The sequence below is a fragment of the Bicyclus anynana genome, chromosome 21 (genome assembly GCF_947172395.1).
Source record: "Bicyclus anynana chromosome 21, ilBicAnyn1.1, whole genome shotgun sequence".
NCBI lineage: Eukaryota > Metazoa > Arthropoda > Insecta > Lepidoptera > Nymphalidae > Bicyclus > Bicyclus anynana.
The window spans coordinates 9,455,246-9,483,028 of record NC_069103.1 but is presented as its reverse complement, the minus strand read 5'-3'; the positions used below and the strand labels follow the sequence as shown (position 1 = coordinate 9,483,028).

General features: G+C 40.3%; 2 protein-coding genes across 3 annotated transcripts; one reads left to right on the top strand and one right to left on the bottom strand.

Annotated features, from left to right (window-relative positions):
* Nucleotides 1-420: 420 nt before the first annotated feature.
* Nucleotides 421-19,860, top strand: LOC112044357 (DDB1- and CUL4-associated factor 10). Of its 2 annotated transcripts, XM_024080180.2 has the most exons (11): nucleotides 421-842; nucleotides 1,626-1,739; nucleotides 5,997-6,366; nucleotides 6,900-7,055; nucleotides 15,019-15,078; nucleotides 15,657-15,850; nucleotides 16,062-16,164; nucleotides 17,080-17,162; nucleotides 17,615-17,821; nucleotides 18,301-18,448; nucleotides 19,553-19,860. In XM_024080180.2, the coding sequence occupies exons 1-11, from the start codon at nucleotides 619-621 to the stop codon at nucleotides 19,826-19,828; spliced, it is 1,935 nt and encodes a 644-aa protein (XP_023935948.1). In that variant the 5' UTR covers nucleotides 421-618; the 3' UTR covers nucleotides 19,829-19,860. The 2 variants fall into 2 exon arrangements, with proteins under 2 accessions (XP_023935948.1, XP_052743980.1); XM_052888020.1 differs by lacking the exons at nucleotides 16,062-16,164; nucleotides 17,080-17,162.
* A 2,964-nt stretch (nucleotides 19,861-22,824) lies between these two features.
* On the bottom strand, nucleotides 22,825-27,423 carry LOC112044356 (electron transfer flavoprotein subunit beta). Its single transcript, XM_024080179.2, has 6 exons — nucleotides 27,246-27,423; nucleotides 26,678-26,836; nucleotides 25,698-25,856; nucleotides 25,324-25,404; nucleotides 24,347-24,487; nucleotides 22,825-23,126 (listed from the first exon to the last, which is right to left on the bottom strand). The coding sequence occupies exons 1-6, from the start codon at nucleotides 27,294-27,296 to the stop codon at nucleotides 22,956-22,958; spliced, it is 762 nt and encodes a 253-aa protein (XP_023935947.1). The 5' UTR covers nucleotides 27,297-27,423; the 3' UTR covers nucleotides 22,825-22,955.
* Between the last annotated feature and the right edge of the window lie 360 nt (nucleotides 27,424-27,783).

Sequence of the window (27,783 nt, the reverse complement as noted above, 5' to 3'; positions counted from 1 at the left end):
GGGTCTGGATCCTTGAAACCTGCTATGTTCCAAAGCCACCACACCTACCATACCTATGTATGGAAGGTTCTACTATACGTATGTAGGAAGGTACGTAACTATAGGCTGACAGACTTTCATCCTACCCGCAGAATACAGAAAAACACCCTACCTAAAATGAGGCATATCTGGCTGCAATGCTGCATAGCCAGACCTACCTTATTTTAGTTGATTTATTTCGGTGGAGACAGTAATATATTCACAATACCTATATAAATTATTTGCATTCGGATGGCTTTCGGTAATTTGTTAGCGCCGTTAGCCTGCGGTTATTTTGATTCCTATTCTTAAATTCTAGTCTGAGTCTGTGGTCTGTCTCAATTGTAGATACCAGATAATAAATCATGTGTTTGACGTTTGTGTTTCTATTCTGTATTTATTATTACTAGTCTGTGGTGCTGTGGTGATTTTTAAGAGTATTGGACGGTCCATCGATTATTTTTTATGACTTTATTAATTAATAATGTAGCGCTAAACTATTAAATATATCATAACGTTGCATTTACGTATATCCTGATATGTGTACTTAAATACATTTGTAACCTGCAATCCGTCATAAAAGTGTTAACAACAATCAACATGGGCACCATAGGTTTGGATAGCTCGTTCATGGCGAAGTACTCAGCGTACAGCCCTTACAGACTGATACAGCGTGAGACAGGGTTCGAAAACCCGGTGGGTGCGGGCAATGCGATGGCCCGCAGCTTGTATCGCGCCATGAAACCTCTGGCATCTTGGGACTGTGAAATAGGGAACACGGCGCCTATCGGTGGCGTTTTCAACCTTGAATTCTCCCCGGAAGGGTAAGTATAACAGTAGCTGTTAGCCTTGACTTGGATGTAATTGCTATTAGGCTAAACACACACATAAACAGTTACATAAACAGGAGATAGTAACACTGAAGTACTCTTGCTAATGAGTGTGAGGTTGTGATAACAAAAGGAACACCTGGTTGAGTTTCTTGTGATATTAAACCTTTTATTCGTTTTTGTGAATGATTGGTTAATAAAGGAAACTAATGACACTTAAAGAAAAATCTATTCTATGTGTTGCTTGATTAAAGAGAGAAGAATTTTAATTGAGAGGATATATTGTACTGTTTAGTGAAAAAATCTAATTTTGTTTTATAAATTCATTCTTAAATATATTGGTAGGTATAATATTTTTTTGTGCCATGTTAAAATAGTCAACTTCTAGGGTGTCATAGGAGGTGTCTAGCACTTGAAGATGACTTTTCATATTATTCCAAAGAAAATATATAAAAAATAGCTTTCGTTGGTTTTGTACAATACATACCTTACAATAATAATGATAGTTATGGATGTTTGTTACCTGAACATCTCTACTAACTTCTTTTAAAAAATCCTTAGGATATAAAGAAGACCTTTTTTTATATGAGGGCATACTTAATTTTTTAGCATGGATGTCATTGTAAAAGAAGATGAATTTTTATAAATAAATCTAATACATTAAAATTTTGTGAAATTTTTACATTGGAATACTAAGTTTGTTGTAAAAAATTTTGCTAGTATTTCTTAATATGATTTTACAATAAATTGTCATCTTAAAAAGGTATTTCATTTTAGATCTCTACTAGTGGCAGCTTGCGAGAAGAAATCTATACAAATATTTGATCCTCTCACACACAAAAGGATTCACTCAGTTAATGATGCACATTTAGATTGTGTTAATTGTGTCAAGTAAGTTAATATCATTTTCTTGAAATGCACTAGTTACAGTGTTTTTAGATGGCATGTTTACTGCGACAGTCGCCTGTATTTCGTTCATAATACATACTATTATTGTGAATTGCAGCAAACTTTCAAGAGTCGAAACAAACTGTCACCCTCACCATCCTACATGAAACTAACTGTAGTGTAACTATCACAGGTGGATTTCTGAATTTCAGAAATATTTATTAATTTAAAAATTTTAAAAATACATATACACTACAGGCATGTATTTGATTCTCGTTGGTTCCAAAATATTTTTAAATTATGTATATTTCTAAAAGTCTTTTTAGTGTTTTCTTTTATTCAATCTAAGTAAGTGTAAAGCCTATTTTTTTTTTACAACAGCAAACTGTTTCTAAAAAGTCCAGAACTTTTACCATAGACTTTTTAGAGATTTAATTTTTGAGAAACTTGTATACATTTAGGATAATGCAAGTTTCACACAAAACAACAGTAGTAGTATATAAAGGCACTTCTTCTTCTTCTTCTTCTTCTTGATGTCGCGGCTCTGCAGGTCTCTTGAGGTCCTGTATCACGTTGACCGTTACCGATCTATTGTGATCGCCACTGACTAGATATCCCCTCCAATACTGGTTGCTGCCAGGTACAGCAGCAGTTTCTTGGCTGGGATGATCCTCTCACCTCCTCTGGATCCATTGTGTAATGCCCTAAGTGGAGGTTGCGTTTATGTATTAGAGCTGGGCAATTGCATAAGATGTGCATAGGTGTTTCCTCTGCGTCTAGGCAGAGTCTGCACAGATCTGTGTCCTGGAGTTTAAGATTGAACATGTGTCTATTGAGTCCACAGTGTCCGGTAAGTGCCCGCACTAAGATACATAGGTTTTTCCTACTAAGCGCTAGTAGGTCTGAAGCAGCCTTCTTATTGAAGGATTTTACTAGCGCTTTTGAGTGATTCATTCCTGGAAGTTTTCTCCAGCGAATAAGGGTGTCGTAGTAACAGTAAGTTAACAGGGTGAGTTTGGCTAGGCTTTTAGGTATACCACAGAAGGGTTCAGGTCCTGTCTGTGGTAACCTCGCGCCTAGTTTCGCAAGTTGGTCCGCCTTTTCGTTGCCGACTATTCCTGCATGCCCTGGAACCCAGCGAAGGATAACCTGATTACGGTTGCCCAAGTTATTCAGACATTGCCAGCAGTTTTCAACAAGTCTAGAGGTAATAACCTCCGCGGACAAGGCTGAAAGAGCCGCTTGGCTGTCAGAGTGAATATAAATAGTTCTGTTAACGTAGTTGTTTTGCTGCAAGGCTTCCGCACAATCAATGATGGCGTACACCTCTGCCTGGAAGATGGAGGTATACGTTCCCAGGTTCCGGTGAATTTTCACCCTGGGCTTCTCTCCATAGGTTCCACAGCCTACGTCTTTTCCTGACTTGGAACCATCGGTGTAGCACTTTAGGCTTCCCGCTTTCCAAGTTATTTCATTTTTTAGCCACCTGTCCCGATCGGGTATCTCAACGGTGTAGTTCCTTTGGAAGTAGTAGTTTGGGGTCATATTGTCTGATGGCATCCCCAAAACTGGGATATCAAGTACTGAGTTTTGTAGGTTCCTCATAACTTGAGAAAGCCAGTTCACCTCTTTCTGGCAGATTACTCTGTACATGCCCTCTCTTGCCTCCTTTTCCAAATAGAGAAACAGGGGCGGGAGGTTAAGTAGTGCATCAAGAGCTGCTCCAGGTGAGGTGTTCATGGCTCCGGTTATAAGCAAGCAGGCAGATCTTTGAAGACTGCTAAGCTTACTTTGAGTGGTTTTCTGCATCGTTTTCCTGCACCAAACTGTTGAGGCGTAAGATACAATCGGCCTCACCACAGCTGTATAGAGCCAGAGGGTTAATTTAGGTTTCAGCCCCCATCGTGCTCCTGCCAGTCGACTGCAGATACCGAGGGCTGTTTTCGCCCTCTTAAGTGTACCATCCACGTGAGAGTTCCAAGTAAGTTTCTGGTCTAAGGTAATACCCAGATACTTAGCCTCGCACGAGAACGGAATGTGTTTTCCATTCAAAATAGGCGGCTCGAGTTTTTCGAGTTTATGCTTATTGGTGAATGGGACAATGACTGTTTTATCTGCATTAACAGATAAGTCATTGTCTTTGCACCATCTTTCAATGGTGTTTAGTGTTTTCTGTATGAGGTACGAAATAGTACTTTGGCAGTTTCCTCTCACAATGATTACCAGGTCATCCGCGTATCCCTGGGTATCTATGCGGAGTTCAGCCATCTTATACAGCAGGTGATTGACTGCAAGGGTCCATAGCAGGGGTGACAAGACCCCGCCTTGCGGGCATCCCCTTGTCGTAAGCACTTCAGTCGAGATGTCGTTTAGCTTAAATCTGGCTATTCTGTTTGAGAGCATCGCTTCAACCCAGCGAACAGTGGTTGGGTCAGCCCGTTTGTTGGTTAGACCATTCACCAATGTTCGGATGGGAGTGTTATCGAAATCTCCCTCAATGTCTAGAAACGCCGCGAGGGCGATTTCTTTGTCTTCCAGTGCCTTTTCGATTTTATCAACCAGGCTTAGCAGGGCGGTTTCTGTGGAGCGTCCTCTGCAATAGGCATGCTGGGTTATATGGATGGGTCTCTCAATGAGAATCCCATCCCTAATATACCTATCCAGTACCTTCTCCATTGTTTTTAGTAAAAATGAAGAGAGACTTATGGGTCTAAAGGCTTTAGGCATGGCGTAGTCCTTTTTTCCCGCTTTAGGTATGAATATGACCCTTACTTTGGTCCAGTTTTCTGGAATATATCCCCAGGCAAAGCTCGCCCTGAAGATTTTGACCAGATGTGGGATCAGCAGGGTTGCACCTCTTTGTAATAAAAGAGGTGTTATTCCATCAATCCCACTAGCTTTGTTCGATTCAAAAGAGTTGATAGCCCACCTCACTGCTCCAGGTCTGAAAACTATGGTGGCCCTTCTCCAGTCCTCGATATGAGGCCTACATGGAGCCTGCGCCAAGGTTCTAGCGTTAGTACTGACCGCTCCTGGGAAGTGAGAGTGTGCTAGCAATTCTAGGGTTTCCTTCTCATCACATGTGAAGGAACCATCAGGCTTTTTTAACAAGCCTAGCTGATTAGGTTTGGCTTTGGAGAGCAGTTTTTGGAGTCTGGAACCTTGAGGCAAGTTGCTTATTTCCTCGCAGAATCTTCTCCATGATGCTCTTTTAGCCTTCCTAATTTCTTTGCTGTATTCGGTTAGGGCTTTTCTGTAGATGTCCCACTCCTTGGTCGTCTTAGCCCTGTTGAATAGTTTGCGTGTTTTGTCCCTCAAGCGCTTAAGCTTTGAGTTCCACCACGGCACTTTGTGTTTAGAAGTCTTGGTCTTGAGCATACAGTTGTCTTCGAAGGCTTTAATAGTTCCTTCGGTGACAACTTCAACTGCTAGATCCAGACTTTCTAGCGTTTTTATACTTTTAGGTACTAGCTCTAGGTTGCACTGCAGGCTGCTGCAATAGTCCGTCCATTTAGTGCGCCTAGGATCCCTGTAAGTAACCGTTTCCATAGGAAAATTTGTTGTCAGATTAAAACCTATGTGTCTATGGTCTGACATTGCACTTTCCTTACTCACCTGCCAGTCGTTAATTCTCCTGGCTAAATTGACGGTGGCGAAGGTTATGTCTAGAACTTCCTTTCTAGTTTTTGTGACAAAGGTTGGTACATTGCCTTTGTTTAAGACCTGAAGGTTATTAGCTAAGAGGAAATCGTAGAGAAACTCACCTCTATCATTCGTGTCAGTGCTACTCCAGGCGTCGTGATGGGCGTTCGCGTCGCAACCCACCAGTAGTTCTGCGTTGTGTTTCCGGGCGTATTCGACTACCGGGAGCAACTCGTTTGCAGGATTTGTTACTTCGCCGGGTAGGTAGGCTGAACAGATAATTATCCTCCGTCCTTCCCACCCTTTGATGTTTACAAATGCTGCCACAAGGTCATCGGTACAGACTCCTGGAATTGGCAGAAAGTTAATAGATCTATCAAAAACGATACACGCTCTGGGCCTCGAGCCGCTGGCATGTGATAGTAACTTACCCCCAGCATTCAGCCCGAGGATAGTACCGCTTTTGGAGATCCAGGGTTCTTGAATAAGGGCGAGGTTTGCTTTCCCCTCAACAAGGCAGCACTCTGTGATAGCAGAGGCCGCAATAAAATAAAAAAAAATAAAGGCACTTCACAAACATCCTTTATTTAATTCATAGATGTTTTTTCTCCATCATAGGTTCCTAGATGGAAGAATGTTTGCTACATGCTCCGATGATACAACAATAGCATTATGGGATGTCAGAAACTTGAAAAAGAAAATCCGCTCGCTACTAGGCCACTCAAATTGGGTGAAAAACATTGAATTCTCAGTGAAGGACAAACTTCTAGTCACGTCTGGACTGGACGGCAGCATTTATACATGGGACATCAATTCCTATACAGAGTTCAACCTAGTATACCAAAGAGTATTTCATGCATCCGGCCTCATGAGGTGTAGATTGTCTCCCGATGCTAAACAGATGGTCATGTGTACCACTGGAGGATTATTAGTTATCATACACAACTTGAACCTGTCAACATTGTCAAAGGATTTACATGGGTTTAAGGTAAAAGTATTCTTTATTTTATTGCAGTCCATTTCAATTCATTTTATTGCAGTCCATTGTAAAAGTTTGTTAGCTGTACTTTATTTAGCACTCTGAAAGTTATAATTATAATATCTGCTCAGTGGATCTTTTTAATATGTTCATAGGGCTTGCATGCTAATTGTTAAAGTCCATAAGTTTATATGTATGCCAAAAAAGGCATGTGCAAATAATTTATATTGGTCCATAGAGCAAATGTATTGTTGCAAGAAAAATAAATGTAAATGTATGGCTTTTATTTATTAAGAAGATTAATAAAATTGCAAAAGTTGCAAAAGCCCAGACAGACAAACCAATGACCAGAAACAGTTTGACCGTCTGCTATCTGTGCAGTGCTAGTGAGAGTAGGCTACAATACAAAACAATGCAGACCTCAAAATAGTTAAATAATGCATATCTTTTAGTTTATGATCCATTAAAGCGTCTAATTTATTATTCAGATTTTAGATGGTATGGAGTACAATATAATTTTCATAAAAATAATTTGTCCTCAGCCAAATCTATACAGGCTTATGCAAAGGAGCCAGCAGGTGATACCTATAGCGGCCATGTACGACCATCTGTTCGACGCCAAGCGCACGGAGAACAGGGTCGAGTTTGTCTCAGATTTTCCTGAAGGCAACGACGCTGAGGTCGTCAGCGCTTTACAGGTAAACTTTATCAAAAATTATATTTTCTAATGACAGTAAATTATGACTGTGCCCTTGATAGTCCGCATTAAGGTCCGTTTATATCTACAGACATTTACCTAATGAATCCTCAGGGTATGCATTGTGTAACGGACGAAACAAAACACAGAAATATTCGGCGAAAATGAGCTCTTCGGGACGTATCTCGTTGCAAGGGATGTTGACAGTTGGGTAATTCTTAACGAACTGGGTGTATTCAAAAATCTGTCAAAACTGACAGTTTCCCTTGAACGTTATACGTTCCGTTATATGCCCGGCCAGTTTATTTTACTAAAACATTTACAAATAAAATGTACAATTGCGTCGCTTACATTCTCCCCCCCCAGTGCGAAGCTTCGCACTCATATCCTGTGGAAGTAAAAGCGACGTACAATCTTTGCCCACAATATTTAGGTATTTATCGGCATCTTCTCGATTCAAATCCACCGCCGGCGCGCGCCCTTCCGTAGTTACTCCAGCGCCAGTATGCAACGAGGCAAAATAATTCATTTTGTTTAAAATCATAATGACACGACGAATTAGCACGATCGCGCTGCGCAGGCCGAGCTACCGTCGTGCTATCGAGTGCACACGACGCGTCATCCGTACCTTTCACTTCTGGCGATACAAGTTCAATCAATCTTGATCGCTCTGTCCCATAGTCACAAGATACATTATAAACGGCGATCTCGCATATTTCTATTTCTTTCGCACGCATGACCTCTCGCTTGCCGCTTGCAACAAGATGTTCCTCAGTTATATTTTTGCCTACCTGTGAGCAATTTGTTTTTGTTACTTTCGGCACGTAATATACTAATTCCCTACAAATATTGTTTATTGCTTCTGTATACGTATTCGTAGTATCATTCGCGAAGACCTTTGGTGTATGTACTTGCAATTTTGTTGTTCTTGGACTGTTTAATGTTTTATTAACACAATTATTAAAAACTCGGTGCGATGTTTGTTGATACGGTTGTGGGGTAAATGGCTCAATGCGTATTGCCGAAAGTAATAAAGACATCACAGGTGCGATTTTCATGATTTTTAGCTGGCGTTCATTGTGATTGTGCATCAAAAAACTGCATGTATTTGTGTATTTTGGTGAAACGGTAAGATTTACGTGGACTGTTGAGTTATATTTACCGGACATTAGTGATATCCAATTCATGTTGTTATCACCGTTAGGTAGGCGGTCTTTTGTATATATATGTTTTAAATTGTTGATAGAGGATGAGCTCTTGTTGGATTTTTGGTCCTTATTTGCATTATTCACCAATTGAACTGCATTATTAGTGCCACTGTATGAATCGGTGAACGTACATAGCCCGCCAAAATGTGTATCATCTAGCTGAACGGGTTGTAATTGCAGTTTCTGATAAGTATGTGTGTAGCGTTCCGTTCGTTTGCGTTTCGAACCCACCTCCTGCTCCTTCGGTAGACTGTAGTAAATTAACTTAGTAGGTTGCGATGAATTATCAACGATTGCTCGATCCTTTGCACCATAAACCAACTGAACTGCACCTTCAGTGCCACCGCATTCAACGGCGGGCGTGCACAATTCGCGAAGATGTGTATCATCCTGCTGAACGAATTGTACTTGCAGATCGTGTTGATCGTGCGCGGACCGTTCATGTTTGTCGCGCGTTGACCTCACCTTCTCCTTCAACTTTGATGGACTGTATTTTACCTTTAGTGCCGCAATGTTAGCTTGAAGCCTTTTTTCTATAAGCTCCTTATCTATGCGGGCTTTTGCTTCAGCCGCAGCTGCCTCCAGTTCCAACCGTCTCCTTGTTAGACTCACTGCCTTCGATGATCGCAGTCTATTTGATAAAAGCGCAGTAGTTGAACAATAAGTGGTCGCCTGACGACCGGTACTGACACTTTTATCCCGTGCCTTATGCGCGGCATCATCTTCACCTACCTCTTGGTTCCGTGTCTGCCTAAGCCGTTCCGTAACCAATAGCTGGTTTAGACAAGCGTTTCGTACCTCCATATATTTTGTGTCGCAGATTCTCGTACATAAGATCTGGCTCGAAGACCACTTTGTAACGGACGAAACAAAACACAGAAATATTCGGCGAAAATGAGCTCTTCGGGACGTATCTCGTTGCAAGGGATGTTGACAGTTCGTTAAGAAAGTGTTAACGACGCGTATTAATAATATTATGTACCTAAATGTATTATGTATATAGTTTAAATAAATGGTGAAATGGAACGCGTGTGGTGACAGCAAACGTCACTTAATGTCAGAAAAATCAAAACGTCACTCGTTGACAACCAATTTGAAAACTAACGACTCTTACTTCACCCGAGCAACGGTCACCACACACGTATCCAAAGAAATAAGCCAATTTTACCAAAAGCTGTGTTTTTATTGAGCCTGGCCTTCACAAAGTGGTCCTTCGAGCCGGATCTTATGTACGAGAATCTGCGACACAAAATATATGGAGGTACGAAACGCTTGTCTAAACCAGCTATTGGTTACGGAACGGCTTAGGCAGACACGGAACCAAGAGGTAGGTGAAGATGATGCCGCGCATAAGGCACGGGATAAAAGTGTCAGTACCGGTCGTCAGGCGACCACTTATTGTTCAACTACTGCGCTTTTATCAAATAGACTGCGATCATCGAAGGCAGTGAGTCTAACAAGGAGACGGTTGGAACTGGAGGCAGCTGCGGCTGAAGCAAAAGCCCGCATAGATAAGGAGCTTATAGAAAAAAGGCTTCAAGCTAACATTGCGGCACTAAAGGTAAAATACAGTCCATCAAAGTTGAAGGAGAAGGTGAGGTCAACGCGCGACAAACATGAACGGTCCGCGCACGATCAACACGATCTGCAAGTACAATTCGTTCAGCAGGATGATACACATCTTCGCGAATTGTGCACGCCCGCCGTTGAATGCGGTGGCACTGAAGGTGCAGTTCAGTTGGTTTATGGTGCAAAGGATCGAGCAATCGTTGATAATTCATCGCAACCTACTAAGTTAATTTACTACAGTCTACCGAAGGAGCAGGAGGTGGGTTCGAAACGCAAACGAACGGAACGCTACACACATACTTATCAGAAACTGCAATTACAACCCGTTCAGCTAGATGATACACATTTTGGCGGGCTATGTACGTTCACCGATTCATACAGTGGCACTAATAATGCAGTTCAATTGGTGAATAATGCAAATAAGGACCAAAAATCCAACAAGAGCTCATCCTCTATCAACAATTTAAAACATATATATACAAAAGACCGCCTACCTAACGGTGATAACAACATGAATTGGATATCACTAATGTCCGGTAAATATAACTCAACAGTCCACGTAAATCTTACCGTTTCACCAAAATACACAAATACACTTTGTGAAGGCCAGGCTCAATAAAAACACAGCTTTTGGTAAAATTGGCTTATTTCTTTGGATACGTGTGTGGTGACCGTTGCTCGGGTGAAGTAAGAGTCGTTAGTTTTCAAATTGGTTGTCAACGAGTGACGTTTTGATTTTTCTGACATTAAGTGACGTTTGCTGTCACCACACGCGTTCCATTTCACCATTTATTTAAACTATATACATAATACATTTAGGTACATAATATTATTAATACGCGTCGTTAACACTCTCCACCCCAGTGCGCTTTAGCACTCGCTCCTCACTGGTAATATTGCGACGCGTGCCACCAGTCGCCTTAGCAGCCCCGACTTCGCCCGCAAGTCCAGAAGTGGTCAGCCAGGAGCTGGAGAATGTGCGCCACTGCCTCCCCAGGAACCTGCCAGAGTCGTTGCACTCCCGCAGTACGGGAAGGTTTGACGAGGTACCTAGAATGAAATGATTAGACGTGATGGCTTCTGCCGCGGCGGGTAAGTAAGTGGCCGGCTGTTGACAATCTGCTCCACCTCCGCTATCAGCGTGAGCAGAACCTCTTCTTTCAGGGCTTGTTCTATGAGCTTTGAGAGCTGTCTTCAAGTTTTTAATTAATCTTTCCCACGCTCCACCCCAGTGGGGACAACGTGGGGCTGTGAAGGTCCACGTAATTCCAGGATGACGCCCGTCCGGTTGCTTGACTTCTCTTGGGATTCCAGGTGCAGCGTCGATGCAGCCACCCACTCGATGAATGCCTTGCTCGTCAAAGAATGGTGTTAAGGTAAGTAATTTATTTTTCTTTTCTAAAATGTTTTCTTTTTTCAGGTGTTCCAGGTCTTCAGCAAACGACTGAGCTTGTGCGTACAGCATCAACATCAGCTCCACTCGCGCCATCTTGACACCATCTATTTCACCGGTAAGCTTTTTACATATTTTATCTTGGAAAGCCAACGCCATGTATGTAGATTTCAACAGCCGTAGACAAGAAAAGAACCTCTCAGGATCGGGACAGGCAGGTAAGCAATTAAACTTATTTTCTATCATAATCGTAGTTACACATTCTGTGTTATACATTTGCTCTGTTTCAGTACCAGTCACCAAATCTTCAGGCCATTTATTCGCATCGCAACATAGAAAATAAGTTAGCACTTCTTCAGTAGCTGCGTCGGTTACGTTCAGTTCGCTTGCACGGGTAAGTTCGTCTATTTCTCCTAAGCGATGTGTTACGAACATTTTATAATTTCGCGCGCTTTTTTTTGTCCAGTGTAATACATTAATTGAATCGCTCCAAAAATATTTTCTATGCGGTTTAATTATTGTATCCGCCAATCTAGCTCCTATAACGACGGCGCACATTGCTTTTATTGATGCATCGGTAAAAACATGTAATTCTAGTTTCGAGTAGGCATCGCTTACACTGTTCGGTGCAACATTCACTGCGTTCTCCATCTCGCTCGCGCGCGCGGCCGCGCGATTGTGACGCGGTAGGTACATCTTATCGATACATTTTAGCAACTTTAACCATTCGGTCCACTTATAATAAAGTTCATTATTAAGTGGTTCGTCCCAGTCGATTCCAGATCGCCATGTTTCTTGCAATATTATTTTTCCTTTGATTTTGAATGGCGCTAAAAATCCAAACATACCAAATATTGACATAATAACTCTTGAAATTTCTCTATTAGTGGGTACTTTTCCCCCCGAAACTATGTCTGTAGGTAAACACATGACGCCTAAAGTTCGTTCGGAGTGCTGATCATTATTGGATTTTATAGCACTAGGTTCTAATGCTTCAGTATTTTTCCACGGCAACCCAACATGCCACCTTCCTTCCATTAATTTACAGGTTGGTTCCAGATGAGCCCTAGCCTGCAGGTCATCGGAGTTCTCTCGCGGAACAGCGGTTATACCTAAAGATTCAATCGCGCATAACTGCCGTACCTCTTCATGAATCTCGGGAGGTAAGTATTTATTTTCTATACCTGTATTTTTGTGATTCGAGCTGAGAAGGAGGGAGGAATGCAGTGAGCTGTATGAGGTTTCGCTGGTCTGACCATGGATACACCACCCAAGCGGCGTAAGAGTTGCAAAAGGTTCTCCTGCTTTGCCTTCAAGTACTTGTAGTGGTAATAATAAATGATAATTATCTTGCCCTATCAATATTTCGGGCTTATAATGTACGAGATTAATTTTATTTTTTACTTCAGATAAATAATCGTATCGCGTAATGCATAAATTCGAGGAATCTTGCGCAGGTAAACTCAAGTTGTCTACACTATTTCCCGTTAGCGAATATAGTTGGCCGTCTCTGTTTGTCACAGTAAACTTCAGTGACTCGCTGTCGCATTCTACTGCATTGTTCCATGCGCCACACACGCGCATCTTTGTGTGACGTCCGTGTAAACCAACGCGCGCCGCCAGCTCCGAGTTTATTAGTGTGACAGTTGATCCGTCGTCGAGTAACGCGCTTGTAGTCTCGGTTCCGCTCGGTCCATGTATGTGCAAAGTTACTACCTTTAGAAGTACATTACGACTATCCATAATGTGTGTTACTTGCTGCGCTTCCGTGTTCATCTCGCTGTCGTTCGGTCGAAACTCGGACTCAGGCGCGGCCGTGATGTTTTCATTTCGTAAATTGTGGTTATCGTAGTGCAATAATCGGTGGTGCGCCTTACCGCAGCCGTCCTTGTCGTACCTAGGCGCCGGGCAATGGTCTCTGTCATGCTTAATAGGTGCAAGACATTGAAAACATAAACGATATCGTTTCACGTGATGCCAGCGATCCTTGCGTAGTGCCTTCTTAAATAATTTGCAGTCCGGTAGATTGTGAACTTTGGACCCACCGCGATCGTTACAGTAGCTGCATTTTATTATTACATTTGTGTTAGACTCGCTTTGTACTAATACGTTATGCGACTTCGTGTGGTTTTCGGCGTATGGTTTTCTTTTGAAATAACTGTGCTCGGGCTTAATGTCATTAATAATACTTGCGGTTTTTGTTGTTTTGACTGCTTCGTCCGTTAAAAACTCGGATAGTATGACGAGCTTAGGTTTTGTTCCGTCTATAATTCGCGGATAACTGTAGTCCGTCCATTTTGCTAACAGGACCGTCGGGAACTTAGCTAATACGGCCGATATGATGTTCATGTTTTTCAGGTACTCATCCTCTCCGATCGCGACGACTGCTGCCACGAAGTTCTGGATCTTGACCGCGAACTTGACTATATCTTTATGATATTCGTCTGCTAAGGTGGGTAATTTTTGTACATCCATTATTATTCTGGAAATAATTATATTTGGGTTGCCAAACTGTAATTCCAGCGCCGACATTATTTTGTCGGGGGTTGTGGCTCCAATTAATAACGCCGTGACCGCCTCCTTGGCCGGTCCGCGTAGGCAGCTCCGCAGTCTCCATAGATTTTCTTGTTCGCTGAAACTGCAAACCTGCGTGGACTCGTCATATGCTTGCTTGAAATGGAGCCACTCCATCGGGTCACCCATAAATACCGGTAGCTCTTTTTGCAAGCTGATGCGGCTGATATTGTTTGGGGCGTTGCGCAGAGAAAGGGCTGCCATGTCCTTTATAGCTGTGGCCAGCGTCTGGAGCGTCCCTTCAGTGCCGCCGCTTGCTGCGACGGGCGGGCACGGCTCGTGTACAGCGGGCCGTGCTGCCTGCTCCTGCTGGCTACGGTCTAGCCATTCCTCTACATTACTAGTAGTACGCACCTCATCTTGTGGACTGTATTCATCTTCGTCATCTAGCGCCGCTACTTCAGCTTCTAACCTTTTATTTATTAGTTCTTTATCAATGCGAGCTTTTGCCTCCGCTGCCGCTAGCTCCAACTGTGCCTTTTTCGCCCGGATGGAGGCTGAGGACCGCTTTGAATGTGCAGAAGCCCTGCTACGTGCAACTGATATGTTGCTTGGGCCACTAGGGCCCGCTTCTGCAGTATCAAAAAGTTTTTTCCGGATTTCCTCTTTAATGAGAACTTGCCTTTCGATTTCAGTGTCGCGGTGTTTCTGCTCCCGTTCCTGCCTTCCTTCGGTACGCGCAGGATTTGCCATGATGCTTGGCGGCGGAGTTTGAAACATACCTTTTATCGGCTCAAGATCCGGCTCGAAGACCACTTTGTAACGGACGAAACAAAACACAGAAATATTCGGCGAAAATGAGCTCTTCGGGACGTATCTCGTTGCAAGGGATGTTGACAGTTGGGTAATTCTTAACGAACTGGGTGTATTCAAAAATCTGTCAAAACTGACAGTTTCCCTTGAACGTTATACGTTCCGTTATATGCCCGGCCAGTTTATTTTACTAAAACATTTACAAATAAAATGTACAATTGCGTCGCTTACACATTGCTTTTATGCATCTATGAAGTGTACTGGTCATAGCAAGTTGAACAAAATTTAGAATTACAAATACTAGGGCAACCAATAGTGGTGGGACGTTTACTTTCAAGCTTTCTTCCAAACTTCGCGATGGGTAAGAGTAAAAGGAAGAGTCAAAAATCACGAAATTATATGCTTATTGTTTTACCAGTTTGTATTTGTATTACCAGAATCACTATTTCACATGTGAATGTTTACAGATCCACCCACAAGGCTGGTGTGCGTTGAGCAGGAACATTAGCCACGACGATAGATCAGAGGTAATTATGATAGTAAAATGATTTAAAAATCATCAGAAGAAAGAATGTTCCCAATATAGGTCTTGGACTCAGAACCTCATCATTGTAGCTGAACAGGTTAGCCATTGGCTGCTCCCTGTCACGGCTTGCCTAAGTTTTAGTTGTGACAGGGAGCAACAGTGATTGTATCATTATTTTGTGGTAGAGGAAACGCCTGTAGCAGGTCCCAGGACTTGTGACCTTGCATGTAGGTTTAAGGGATGCCTTTAGAATGCATTGACACTCACCCCCCCTGCCCGACATGTTCTCCATGCCCACATTAAACAATTTATGAGCAATAATTTCAACATTAAACTTTATCAATAATTACAACCCAAAACATTATTAATAATGACAACAAAACATTATTGCACAAAATCTCACGCGACTACCAGCGTGATGGTGTTCACGCTGCCTAACAAACAACTGAGCTATTTCATCAAATACTCTCTTATTTATACCATCACAAAACCTCCCCTCTACTCTTAACAAAGCGTGGTTCTTTGAAATAATCAAAATAGTTTGTAATAACGTACATTTTTGCAACGGTTCCGTAACAGTGGTCCTGCATCCACGACATCCAACCGAGTGACTCGGTGTCGGACAAGAGTTGTCGCGACAGCAGCTCGCCGCCGCCGCCGCCGCGCGTGCCCGCCCCGCGCCGCACCGGGCGCCGCACGCGCTCGCACCCTTACCACCAGCCGCGCCCCATGGCCGCGGTCACGCCCGCGGGGGAAGGCGGCGCGACCAACTCGTAAGTACAACCAAGCGATTCTAGGTCGGACAAGAGAACAGTGAATCCTTAATTATTGTTGCAATACACATTCAATGACGTGGGCACAGCGTAATAAAATGCTTTATCAAAACATTTAAGATATGCATGAATCCCCCACAGCTGATTATGTTATTGGGGTATGTCGCCACGTTGAATATATGGACCACTAGTAAAATCGTAATCGTTTTAGGAATTCAGAAGGCTCGAGCAGACCGCGCGCCGAGCCTGAACCGGAGCCCGAGGCCGGCCCGAGCGCCTCCCGGTCAGACGCGTCGCCCGCCAGACCAGTGCCGGTGAGTTGATGCAACCTGTTATCGTGAGCGTATCCTACAGTTTGAAGCACCCCAAGAAGTCTTGAACGATGGCAACCCTACATAGATAACATTAAGGCACCAACTAAAGACTTTTGACAAACGGGGGATTATTTATTTATTTATTTAAATATCTTAATTGCAACAAAACATATATATGGACCATACAAAATCTTGCTAAGGATGCAATGCAAAAGGCGACCCTATCACTCTTCCAGGCTACTTAATCTGAAAGAATGTATATAATGTGTGAGACGGGAAGTAGAATAACATTAATACATAAACTTACACTCAAATAACTAAACGAATATAGTAAAAAATGTTGATAATATACATTTACAGGATTATGTATTTTTTTATTCGAAAATCTTCTATCCATATCTAAAATGACGCGTAACCGATAACTTTAGTTTTGCCTTGTTCTCATCTCTCATCTTCCGTGTTACACTAACAATAATTACCAATCATTGTGATGCAGTTTGATTGGTTTATATTAATAGTTTCCGGCTCGAAGGACCATATTATCGTATGACAAGATAGTTCTTCGCGATGGAAATGAAATTAAACTGCCGTCCGCAAAGTTTAATAGTGAACATAATATTACCGTTAAATAGACAAAATCCATATTTCCGTACTAATATCATCTAATAATATTATTAATGCGTAAGTAAATCTGTCTGTCTGTTACCTTTTCACGGCTCAACCGTTGCACAGATTTAAATGAATTTTGGTAGTTATTAATGTATACCTATGACCTTGGAGGAGTGTATAGAGTGCTCTTTGATCCCGGAAAAGTCTATGGTTCCTGTGGGATATGTAGAGAACAGAAATACACGTGAACGGAGTGAAAGTACGATACGACCTTTGATAAATTAAGAGGTTTCCATTTCTGTCCAGGTATTATCGAGCATACAGAATGACGTATGGGAGGCCTCTATTACCATTAAACAGCAGAGAATGCTACAAGAGATGTACAGCAGGTAACAACAACACATTTTTTAATTATAAAACAAAAAAAAAAACAATTTTTTTTAGGAATCGCTCACTTTAACAGTTTTCATCAATTCACTGTACTCGTCGTATGTAAACCGTTTATAAATTATACTACAGCCCTACTCGATGTGTACTATTTACCAACTTAGAAATTAAGGTAGAAAACGCATGTCATTTCATATGAAACGTTATATTTAATTTCTCAAATAAACTTAAAAGTTGGAGTGTATGCCAGGATCGGATTCAATCCTACGGCCTCTGAATCGAAGGCAGAGGTCATATCCGATTATGACTTATTCCGATACTAACTTGCGTAATTGTTGACGCCCAGCTTTAGGAATAGATACGACAATAAATAAATAGTATACACGATCCCATGCTGTTTACTGTGGAGCTACTGAGGCTTGATTGGGCATTGCAAGCGATGGTGTGGTCGCAGGGGCCAGGTGGGGCGCAACTTCAACATGCAGCGCATCATGGGCATCAACACGGGCATCTCGCCGCCGGGCGCGCTGCGCTCGCGGCACCTGCACGCGTCCGCGCGCCCCGCGCCGCGCCTGCGCGCGTCCGCCGCGCCCGCCTCCTCCGCGCCCGACGCCGCCATCTACGCCACACTGGACGAGAGCGAGCCGATCCACATACACACGTTCGTAAACTTGATCTTTTCATTATATTTTTACTAGTGGACGTCTGCTACCTACGAATTTACACCGCTGAAAGCGAAAAACGTATATAACCATTTATTCTTTCTATCATCTAATCTACCAAATCTAATCGATTCCCATGATGCTTTAGTAACTGCAATTATCATCCCGGGCTCCCCTATAGGGACTGTTGTATTCTAAATTATCATAACCTAGGAAAAGGCCCCAACTCAGCATTTTACGTACTTCCTATACAAAATAAGTATGCAGCACTGATTTTCAGTAGTAGTAGTGATTTTCTGTGTATTAGTTGCTTATGAATTTATACGAACACATGCAGCGGCGACAGCATTTTTATGCCTTTATTCTCAACGTATGCACGAGTTTAGTTAGTTTAGTCCTTACCTTCGTTACGTTAGTACCTTCGTATCTGAAGTCAGTTGATATTGGTAATCTTTGAAAAATTATGATAATTTGTTAGTTCATCGCCATCGACATCGGGCCAGACGCCGCGGCGCGACAGCACGAGCGAGGACGAGACGCCGGAGACCAGACACTACATACGACAAAACCGCGAGCGGCTGCTCTACTACAAGGAGGAGACCAACCTCGGCAAGGGGTTCATTAAGGTGATTATTGTGATTCAGAACTTTGTTAGTATGTCGCCATCGAAGTCAAGGCCACGACGCGAGAGTACAAGCGAGTGTGAGACGCTTGAAACCGGACACTACAAGCGATGAGGAGACGCTTGAGATCGGACATTACATACAACAGATCCGTGACCTGCTACTTTACTACAAAGAGGAGACCAATCTCGGCAAGGGGTTCATTAAGGTGACTATTGTGATTCAGTAATTTGTTAGTCGCTATCGAAGTCAAAACCACGACGCGAAGGGGAGACGCTTGAGAACTTACACTTTATACGACGGAACTGTGACCGGCTACTTTATTACAAGGAGGAGACCAACCTCGGCAAGGGGTTCATTAAGGTGATTATTTCTTCCTCAATCAAGATTCTGTTCAACTTGAGCATCATTTTAACCCATACAGTGCGGCGATATTAATCAATAGCCAGGCGTTTGGTGACTTTCCAGGCATACTCGGGTATGAAATTAGACGAAGTATCTTAGCATTCCATGGATTCACCGTGCGGGTGCCAACCGAGCCCAGCGAGAAAACCCCGAGCAGATCCGCTTCTCCGCTCACGTTGTTCTCCCTGGCTAGACCAATTTGATATTTATTTGGATTTTATAATGTTTTTACGTACGTACGTATCCATTGATAAAGTCCAATCAGGTGCAGAACCTAGTACTGAATAGGGCTTGCTTGCTGTGTTAGATATTAAGCCTGCTTTGACGAAGTTAATTTATCTTTTATTCGTAATCCTTTTTGACCTCTAGCTACTGAAAGGCTCGCGTATAATTTGAAGTAGGTACTCTATCATTAACGTTCAACTATTACCGAAAGATGGGAATTTTCGTCAGTCACGTAAAGTAGCTAAAATATCCTTATCCGCCTATTTAAACGGCACACGACAGGGCAATGTTATTAAACCACCAACTTACAAACTTCAGGCTGAGAATTTTTACTGAAAATTTCATAGAGGAAAGCTCAGAATTGCACAGTTCAACCTAATATTCGAATCCGGGGATTCGTGATATGAATCCACATATGCATAAGCAATGACACAGTTCTTTAAGTTCATAGTTAATTTAAATTTACTATTAACACAGGAGTTATGCTTCTCTGCCGACGGGCGTTTGGTTTGCTCGCCTTTCGGACGCGGAATGAGACTCCTGGCCCTCAACGACTACTGCGCGGAGCTCTCGCATTGCGTGCAAGATATCAACGGCCCCACGGAAATGGTGGACCTCGTGAGGAGCCTTTTTATCCATCAGGACCTCGTCGTCAGCTCCAAGTTCAGTCCCAGGCACCATCTCCTCGTGACAGGGTGCCTGGAGGGTAAAGTGGTTTGGTATGACCCGTACAGCGGGCCGTCGGTGTACTAGAAGTTAGATACTTAATAAATTAGCTATTCGTACCAGCTCTTTCATTCCTAACGCCAGAATACTGGAATGTTTCTTGTATAAGCACATTGTTTAATTATAATTGATTTCAAAGTTCACTTTTGAATCATACATTTGTTTTTTTGTCTCCCTGTGATTTGCTTTTTAGATTTTTGTTCCCTATTCATCAAGTAGCTTTATTCTCTATTTAAACAACCAACTCCATGAAGTACCTAGCTCCGCGGATTTAAGGCTTCTCCGCTTCTAACAAAAATTACAATGTTAATTTTGAAAATTACAATCCACATTATTTTACGTAAGTTACTTGTCCAACGAGAGAGCAAAGTTTGTAATTGTGTGAGTGCTGCGTTGGAATCCGTCCACGCGAAGGATCGTACAGTTGAATCCCGAACGTATAAGCGGGTTGATTTTAAGTTAGAATCCTGAGCATAGTGAGGGATCGAAAGGCACAGGAAAAAAAATATTTCGTTACATTCCCAGGGGTTTCTATCATTGTAATTTTAATTTGTAATTTCGACAATTCAAACAAAACCTCATGTGCCATTTAAAATATTTTAACTTTCAGTATTCAGACGTAAAGCTTGTATCAAGTTGGTGTAAGGGTTGCCAATGACATAGTTTGTGAAACAGTATATTTTTTAGAGCCCCAGAATGAAATTTTCGTGTTTTTTTTTGTAAACTACAATGGATTGAAATGCTTAGTACCCCATATGTAAAGATCTGAATGATCGTTGCAGTTTTGGACATACAGGTAGCACATTTGGTGTTCTTTTTCGCACTATATATTTTAGAGTTCTGGAAGTTGACTGAATATTTCTAATCTATTCGTTTTAACTTCTGCGATTTATCATTTTTTTTTTTAACGTTATTTTTTTATCTTCCACGACTTCCACATTCTGTCTACGACGGTCCTAGGATTAAAAAACAAATGTGTTGCGAGAGTCATTGTCATGCGAAGGTCGATCCTGTTTTCATAATGTCCATGTCGAGAATGCGTTTACGTTTCAGACGCCTCGGACAGTCATCGGTCAAGAGTCTGTTTGCCAAAGTATCAACAAGATATATTCTTAAAACAACTTGTAAAACCAATGTTTCAATATATTTAATAGAAGCGTGTCGATGTTGTTGTAAAGATCAATTAAATCCTGAGAAATAAACATAGAGGAGTTTAGATGTAAAAAAATAATTAGGTAGTTTCTAGAACCAGCACCGACAGTGGGTTTTATTTGAGTTCCTTATAATTGGCAACCCTAATGCTCTTTAAGTTTGTGTTCATTATTATATTACGCTAAATTATCTGGCTTACTTGTTTAGTATAACTGTTCATCTTGATATATAAATGGAAAAGGTCATTCATCAATACCATTTGTTTAGATAAATCTAGGTAAAATTTAGTAGCTTTCGTAAATTGAGAGTAAAATATACAGCTGTACTTTTGGAGGATACATTCACCATTCACATACATTCATTTGTTCATTCGCGATTTCGTCCGCGTGAAATTAAGTTATTCACAAATCCCGCGGAAACCATAGATTTTTCCGGGATGAAAAGTGTTCATCCAGAGTAAAATCTTAAAAAACATACTTCCACACTTTCACACAAACACAACTTTTTTAGCCTTTATAATATTAGTGTGTTTGTGTGAAGTGTGATGTGATAGGTCCTGATAACAGGTCTTATTTTCTGTAAAAAAAAAAAATTCGCTTGAAGCATCTTTGTATTGGGAAAAAAGCTTGCGGGATCTAGATATTACACACGATAGGTATTCGGTTACTGATTAATTATACACGAAGATATCGCTAACAATTTGAAGTACATACTTATATGGTAGACCAACATTGCTTTGTTTTTTTAGGAGCGTAAATTTTAGGCATATCTACCTACAATTTTCGCTCTGAAAGAAGCCAACTATCCAAAAATACATTACAAAATGAAAATTTTATTTAGCTAGCTTTTATATTTTTTGACTGTGACAGTATTTCTTGTGTGTTAATTTTTAACTACAGTTCGTGCACTGTAGCATGGTTCGGGTGACAGTTTATTTCAGTCTTGGCCGCGATTCACGATAATAGCACATATGTTCATAATATGTGCTATACATGCAACTGTCACCCACACTACTACAGCGCACGAACTGTAATAAGAACCGTGACTTATCCTATTTCATAATTGACCTGTAGGTATTACGATTAAGCATACCATATAAATGTTGTCTATCGTAATTTTATGCTATGATCTATAAATACACACGTACTTGACGCCAACGCTCCTGACACTTAGCGTAGTAATTGTTTTATATTCATCTCGAATTGAAACACCTTCAATGACGGTACATGTAAAATTATTATAAGACCACGCGCGCCAGGAATGTTCGCGTGTGTATAACCATTCTATGGCATTATGTTGTAAATAGATTCAAATTATCGTTGTATGTATGGTACTCGTTCATTTTAAGATGGCCGCTATCTACTCGTAGTCGAGAGTATAAATAGTATTTAGCCCTTGACTACAATCTCACCTAATGGTAAGTGATGATGCAATTTTAAATAAAATTGGGCTAACTTGTTAGGAGGATGAAATCCACACCCCTTTCGGTTTCTGCACGACGTCGTACTGGAACGCTAAATCGCTTGATGTAAATGAAACTTTATATGAATGTTCTTTAGAGTTGGAAACCTTGGGCACGCGGACTTCTGATGTAAGGTTATTTTTGTGCGGCAAAAGGTAGCGGCTAACTTAAAGATATCGGCTAGTAAGATTATACTATTGAAATTCTTAACTTGTCGTATGATAACAGTTATTCTGTATTTTTTCGACACTAACAATGGTAATCAAAAATGCAGAATGATTATTATTATTTATGTGCATAAGATTCTTTTTTCATACAAGGAATGGCACGCACTAAATGTTTTCGACCATATTTGTAGTGTTTTTAAAATACCACATTACATTTATACATTAAAAATAAAACTTCGATGTAATTAAACTCGACAAAAATGTATTTAACAGGCATACAAATCTACAATGATTGTTTAAAAATCCATGTACAAAAACAACTATACATAAACTATACAAAGATTAAAGTGGTAAGCAATGTTGAGGGTAGTTTTTAAACGTGTCCCCCTTCCTTCAGTTTAGCGACCAGAGTGTCGACGTCGGGGACTATGGCGCCCGCTTGCCTCACAGGTGGGTCCTCTACGCTCACTACTTTGATTCTAGGGGACAGGTCGACCCCTAGATCCTTTGCGCTGACTTTCTTCATTGGTTTCTTCTTGGCTTTCTGTAATACGGTAGTTTACTCATCAAATTTCATATAAACAATATTAATTTCTTGTAGTACATTGAATAACGGTCCAAAAGATATCAATATCAATTAATAAAAGTTAAAGATTTAAGAAAACTTAATTTAAAAATGAACGTGTTTATTCAAGTTTTTAAACGTCAAAAACGCTGTCATCCATTTAGTGACGTCATACTGTTACTTGATGTACTAAAGTAATAAACGTCAAACTATTAAATTTTGACAAACACTAAACCGTTAGAAGGTATAATGTTTACGTGATTTCTTTCAATCTAGTAGAATAATGAACAACTTAAGACCATTTCAACTTTTCGCCTCGATAAAATTGAGTCATTGAGTTCTGAATACCTTTTATTAAGGCATCTTAACAGCCTGACCAGAAAAGAAAACGAAATTTTTTATTAATTGCCACGCCTAATGAGGATAGTACACCTGACAAGGCGCGGCAACAGTAATTGTTAGTATTAAACTATAATTGATTTTCATTGGGTTGGAATAAAGTCTGAAATGGAATCCCCAAGAGGCGTCAGGAACATTGGTGATAATTTATTTTGACTTGATTTCAACAATTTGATTCGTTTGATAGTCTAAAATGCGCCTGCCTCAAGGGAGTGTCTCGGTAATTTGAATGAGTTATTTGTTTTATTTATAAACCATACAAACTGCAAAGTTACATACTAACTGGAAGAACACAGAGCCTTCCTACTATAAAACAACACGAGATATTCTTGTAAGTTCTATAAGAGTATTTATAGATTGTTGATCTGCGCTGTTTCAAGGTTATACCGACTGTTTGTCTTTGTAGTGATGAGACAAAAAACGAGGCAATTGTAATTGTATATGTTTGTCCCATTCAATCACGACCTGTCAAAAACGCAATCTGAGCGGTCGGACTTTAACACCCACTCCAAAACAAAAAGCAGCTAAACTTTCTTGCAATTTTTACAAGTTAAAATAGACTAAGCTAAGATGGGAACTTCTGTTCATTGAGATAAACTGAGTTTGATGTAAACTCTGCTAGAATTCGCGCACGATAAGTCTGGGCGTGACCAAAACCGGATCTAATCAAAAGTGCCGTCATCTCTATCTATCTCCTGGCGGGTAAAATAGATCACTAGAGCTGGTAACACAATTGCCAGACTTATCTCGCACACTCTAGTTCATGAAATTAATATTTTTAATTGAAATAAAATACAAACCATAATATTAGGCAGTGTAGCGTATCTAGGCTCATTTAATCTAAGATCAGCACTGAGCACAGCGGGCAGTTTGGTCTTGATCACCTCCAGGCCACCGTCAATCTCACGGGTCACTGTCAAACCGGCATCAGATTTTTCTACCTGAAATTTAAGATTAACCACAATCAAAGTCACCAAGTTTAAAAAGTCTCCATGATGGTTTTTGCCAGTGGGCAAATTGAACTGGCATTAGTGAATAATAAGACAATACTTTATAATAATGGACTTTTATTTCTATAATTATCACATGGTAATTATGCATAGTGTACTACTAATTATTATAATAATTAATCAATCCAATGGGTCTCTGCCAATTCTATTTCATCTCGTGCTTTGAATCTTCACAACAAATGGTAATGTAATGTAAATACATTGGTGTCATGTACTTTTTTTTCAAGTCAAGTTAGCTCTTGACTACAATCTCACCTAATGGAAAGTGATGATGCAATCTAAGATGGAAGCAGGCTAACTTGTTAGGAGGAGGATGAAAATCTACATCCATTTAGGTTTCTACACAACATACCGGAACGCTAAATCACTTGGCGGTACGTCTTTGCCGGTAGGGTGGTAACTAATCACGGCCGAAGTCTCCCACTAACCAGACTTGGACTAGTTAAGAAAACCTCAATTGGCCCAGCCTGGGATCAAACCCAGGACCTCCGTCTTGTAGATCCATCAAGCATACCACTGTGCCACAGAGGCCGTCAAAATGTTTAGATCAAAACACACTGTTTGGAGTAGATTTGTATTTTTGTACAGAGTAATAATTTTTAATGTTGTTTTATATTTTACACTCTTTATCACTTCTAAATTAGGTACACAAAAGATCTATAATATTTTATTTAGCCAAGATACAGATGACAAGTTATTCCTTATCAAAGGTTATCTAAACAGTTCAGCATAATATATTTCTATTATTTAAAGCAATATTATATTACCTTAGAGGCAAAAGTGCCTTGGGGCCAGTCCAGGATTGCAGCAGTCATTTGTGCTGTTTGATTGGAATCGTCATCAATAGCCTGAAATAAATAATTTATATGTAATTAGCTAGTCAAAGAATGAATGTGAGTCTACACTACACAAGAGCACCTGCTCTGCTTGGCTATAATGGAATGTTCAGCAGGATCAAATCCATGACAGACAGATGTTCATTCAAGGCACTTGAATGATATGATGATATCAGATACATGAATGGCTTATTGCCTATGAGCAGATCGCCATGTCGCAGAAAGTACATATAAAAAAAAAACTTTTGCTCTTTCTAATAAGTGTAGATTCAACATTGATTTCTCACAAAATTATACATATGTACCTGTTTTCCAACTATAACAATGTCTGCCTTTTCGTCTTGTGATAGCTTGGCTAATATTTTGGCTACATGCAGAGGCTGCAAGGTCTCGTATTCAGCACCCGCAATCTCCACATGAATAGCCCTGTCTGCCCCCATAGCCAGTGCAGTTCGCAGGGTTTCCTGTCAAAGCAAGATTTACATTCTCATAGTTAAATAGTGGCATATAACTTACAACTACCCATATCCTTCAATTTTTTAAATTTTTTCTGTCATAAGAACCTTCTCCTGACAATAACAAACACATAAAATAAAGAATAGTGAAATCGGTCCAGCCATTCACATGTGATGGTTAAACCAAGGGATATTTGGATTCATTTATATATATATATATATATATAGATAATTTAACTTCATTATCATTATATAATCCTTCACAGTAATAAATTATACACTATTGTCTGTAAAGATCAAGATGAATATGTTTTTATCAGTTTTCTCAGATAAATAACAATTATTAGGAGCACAGACTAATTTCATTGCTTATAATTTGATAACTAAATATTTACATTGCAAGTAAATAATATAATAAAAATATACTTTTGAATCTACAAAAGCTCCACAATAAAGGGACCAAACATGTGACAACAATAATGAACAGCTGCAGGGTTTGACTGTTATACCCAACCCTAATAGTTATTTAATTGGAAGGGAATAGAAATATTAATCACGTCTAAAAAGATGCCAATTTAAAAAAAAAAAACACTATTTTAAAATAATAATTCTAAGCTTTATGATTTTTTCAGAGTTCGAGCTTTCATTTTTATATTGATATAAAATTTTAAAAAAGAATATTTGCCATATCTGTTAAACATGCCCGATATTCCCTTACCCCTCCTCAGATAAGATTGTGTTAGGACTTGGTATGACATCAGTCCAGGATTGAACCACCACCATTAGTGATGAGTCCGCTGCTTAGAAGCTTTATTTTAAGTTAAGTTTACCTGAGCTTGTGTGGGGCCACAAGAAACAGCAATGACCTCACTGGCCAGTTTCTTCTCTTTCATGCGCACAGCCTCTTCTACAGCTATCTCATCAAATGGGTTCATTGAGTGCTTCACCCCATCTGTAACTACTCCAGTTTTGTCTGGTTTAACACGAACCTACAAGAAGTAGAATTAATGTATTTTTGTCTAATATATTTATTATAGATTTTTCAAGTGTGCAAACAGTAGAGCACTTTACCTGTTACAACCTGTAACAGGTAAAAATTTGAAATTTGACACTTTTAATATCCGATGGTATGAAGCTCGTAATTGAAACTTACAAACACTTTGACTAAAAGTGCAGTTTATATAACAAAAAAAAGTTAGTATCAGTAAAGTTAATGTGATTATTGACTTATATTTTTCTTTTCCGACAACTTTTAAGTACATGTAGTCATATTTAAGAAAAATGTGAAGATTACAGAAGGCAGGCAAGGATTTAACATTTTCTTTAAAATGTTTGATCAAAACACTTAAAAGTAACCTTTGCACTTAAATAATTATTAATATCAAACATGTTACATACCTTGACTGCATAGTCAATAACACGTTTAACACCTACTAAAACACGAGACATATTTAGTATTACTTAAATTAACTTAAAAATAGTAAATAATTAGAAAACAAAATTAACTTCGTTCGCAGTACGAAGTCCAAAAAAAAATAATCCTAACAGAGACCTAATCAAAATTATAGATCACAGATTAGCAATGTAGTATTTTTTTTAATTATTTTACGGTCCTGGAAGAAGATAAATTGTGTTCTACTGCCCTAGACAAAAGTACTAAAAAGAACCATCTACATTCTGCGCTATTCAACTGTCAATATCAATGATAGAGTGCGCGCAAGATAAATCTGCGCGTATAAATCTGGTAGTGCAATTAAGTTGCCAGCACAAATGGCTAAATAAATAGTTGCCAGCTTTAGTGATCTCTTTTACCAGCCATGAGATAGATAGAGATAGACGATAAATGGCGACACTTTTAATTAGTTCCGATTTTGCCATGCGCAAATTATCGTGCGCGCACTCTACCATTGAGATTTGAGATTGTTTTTGGCGGGGA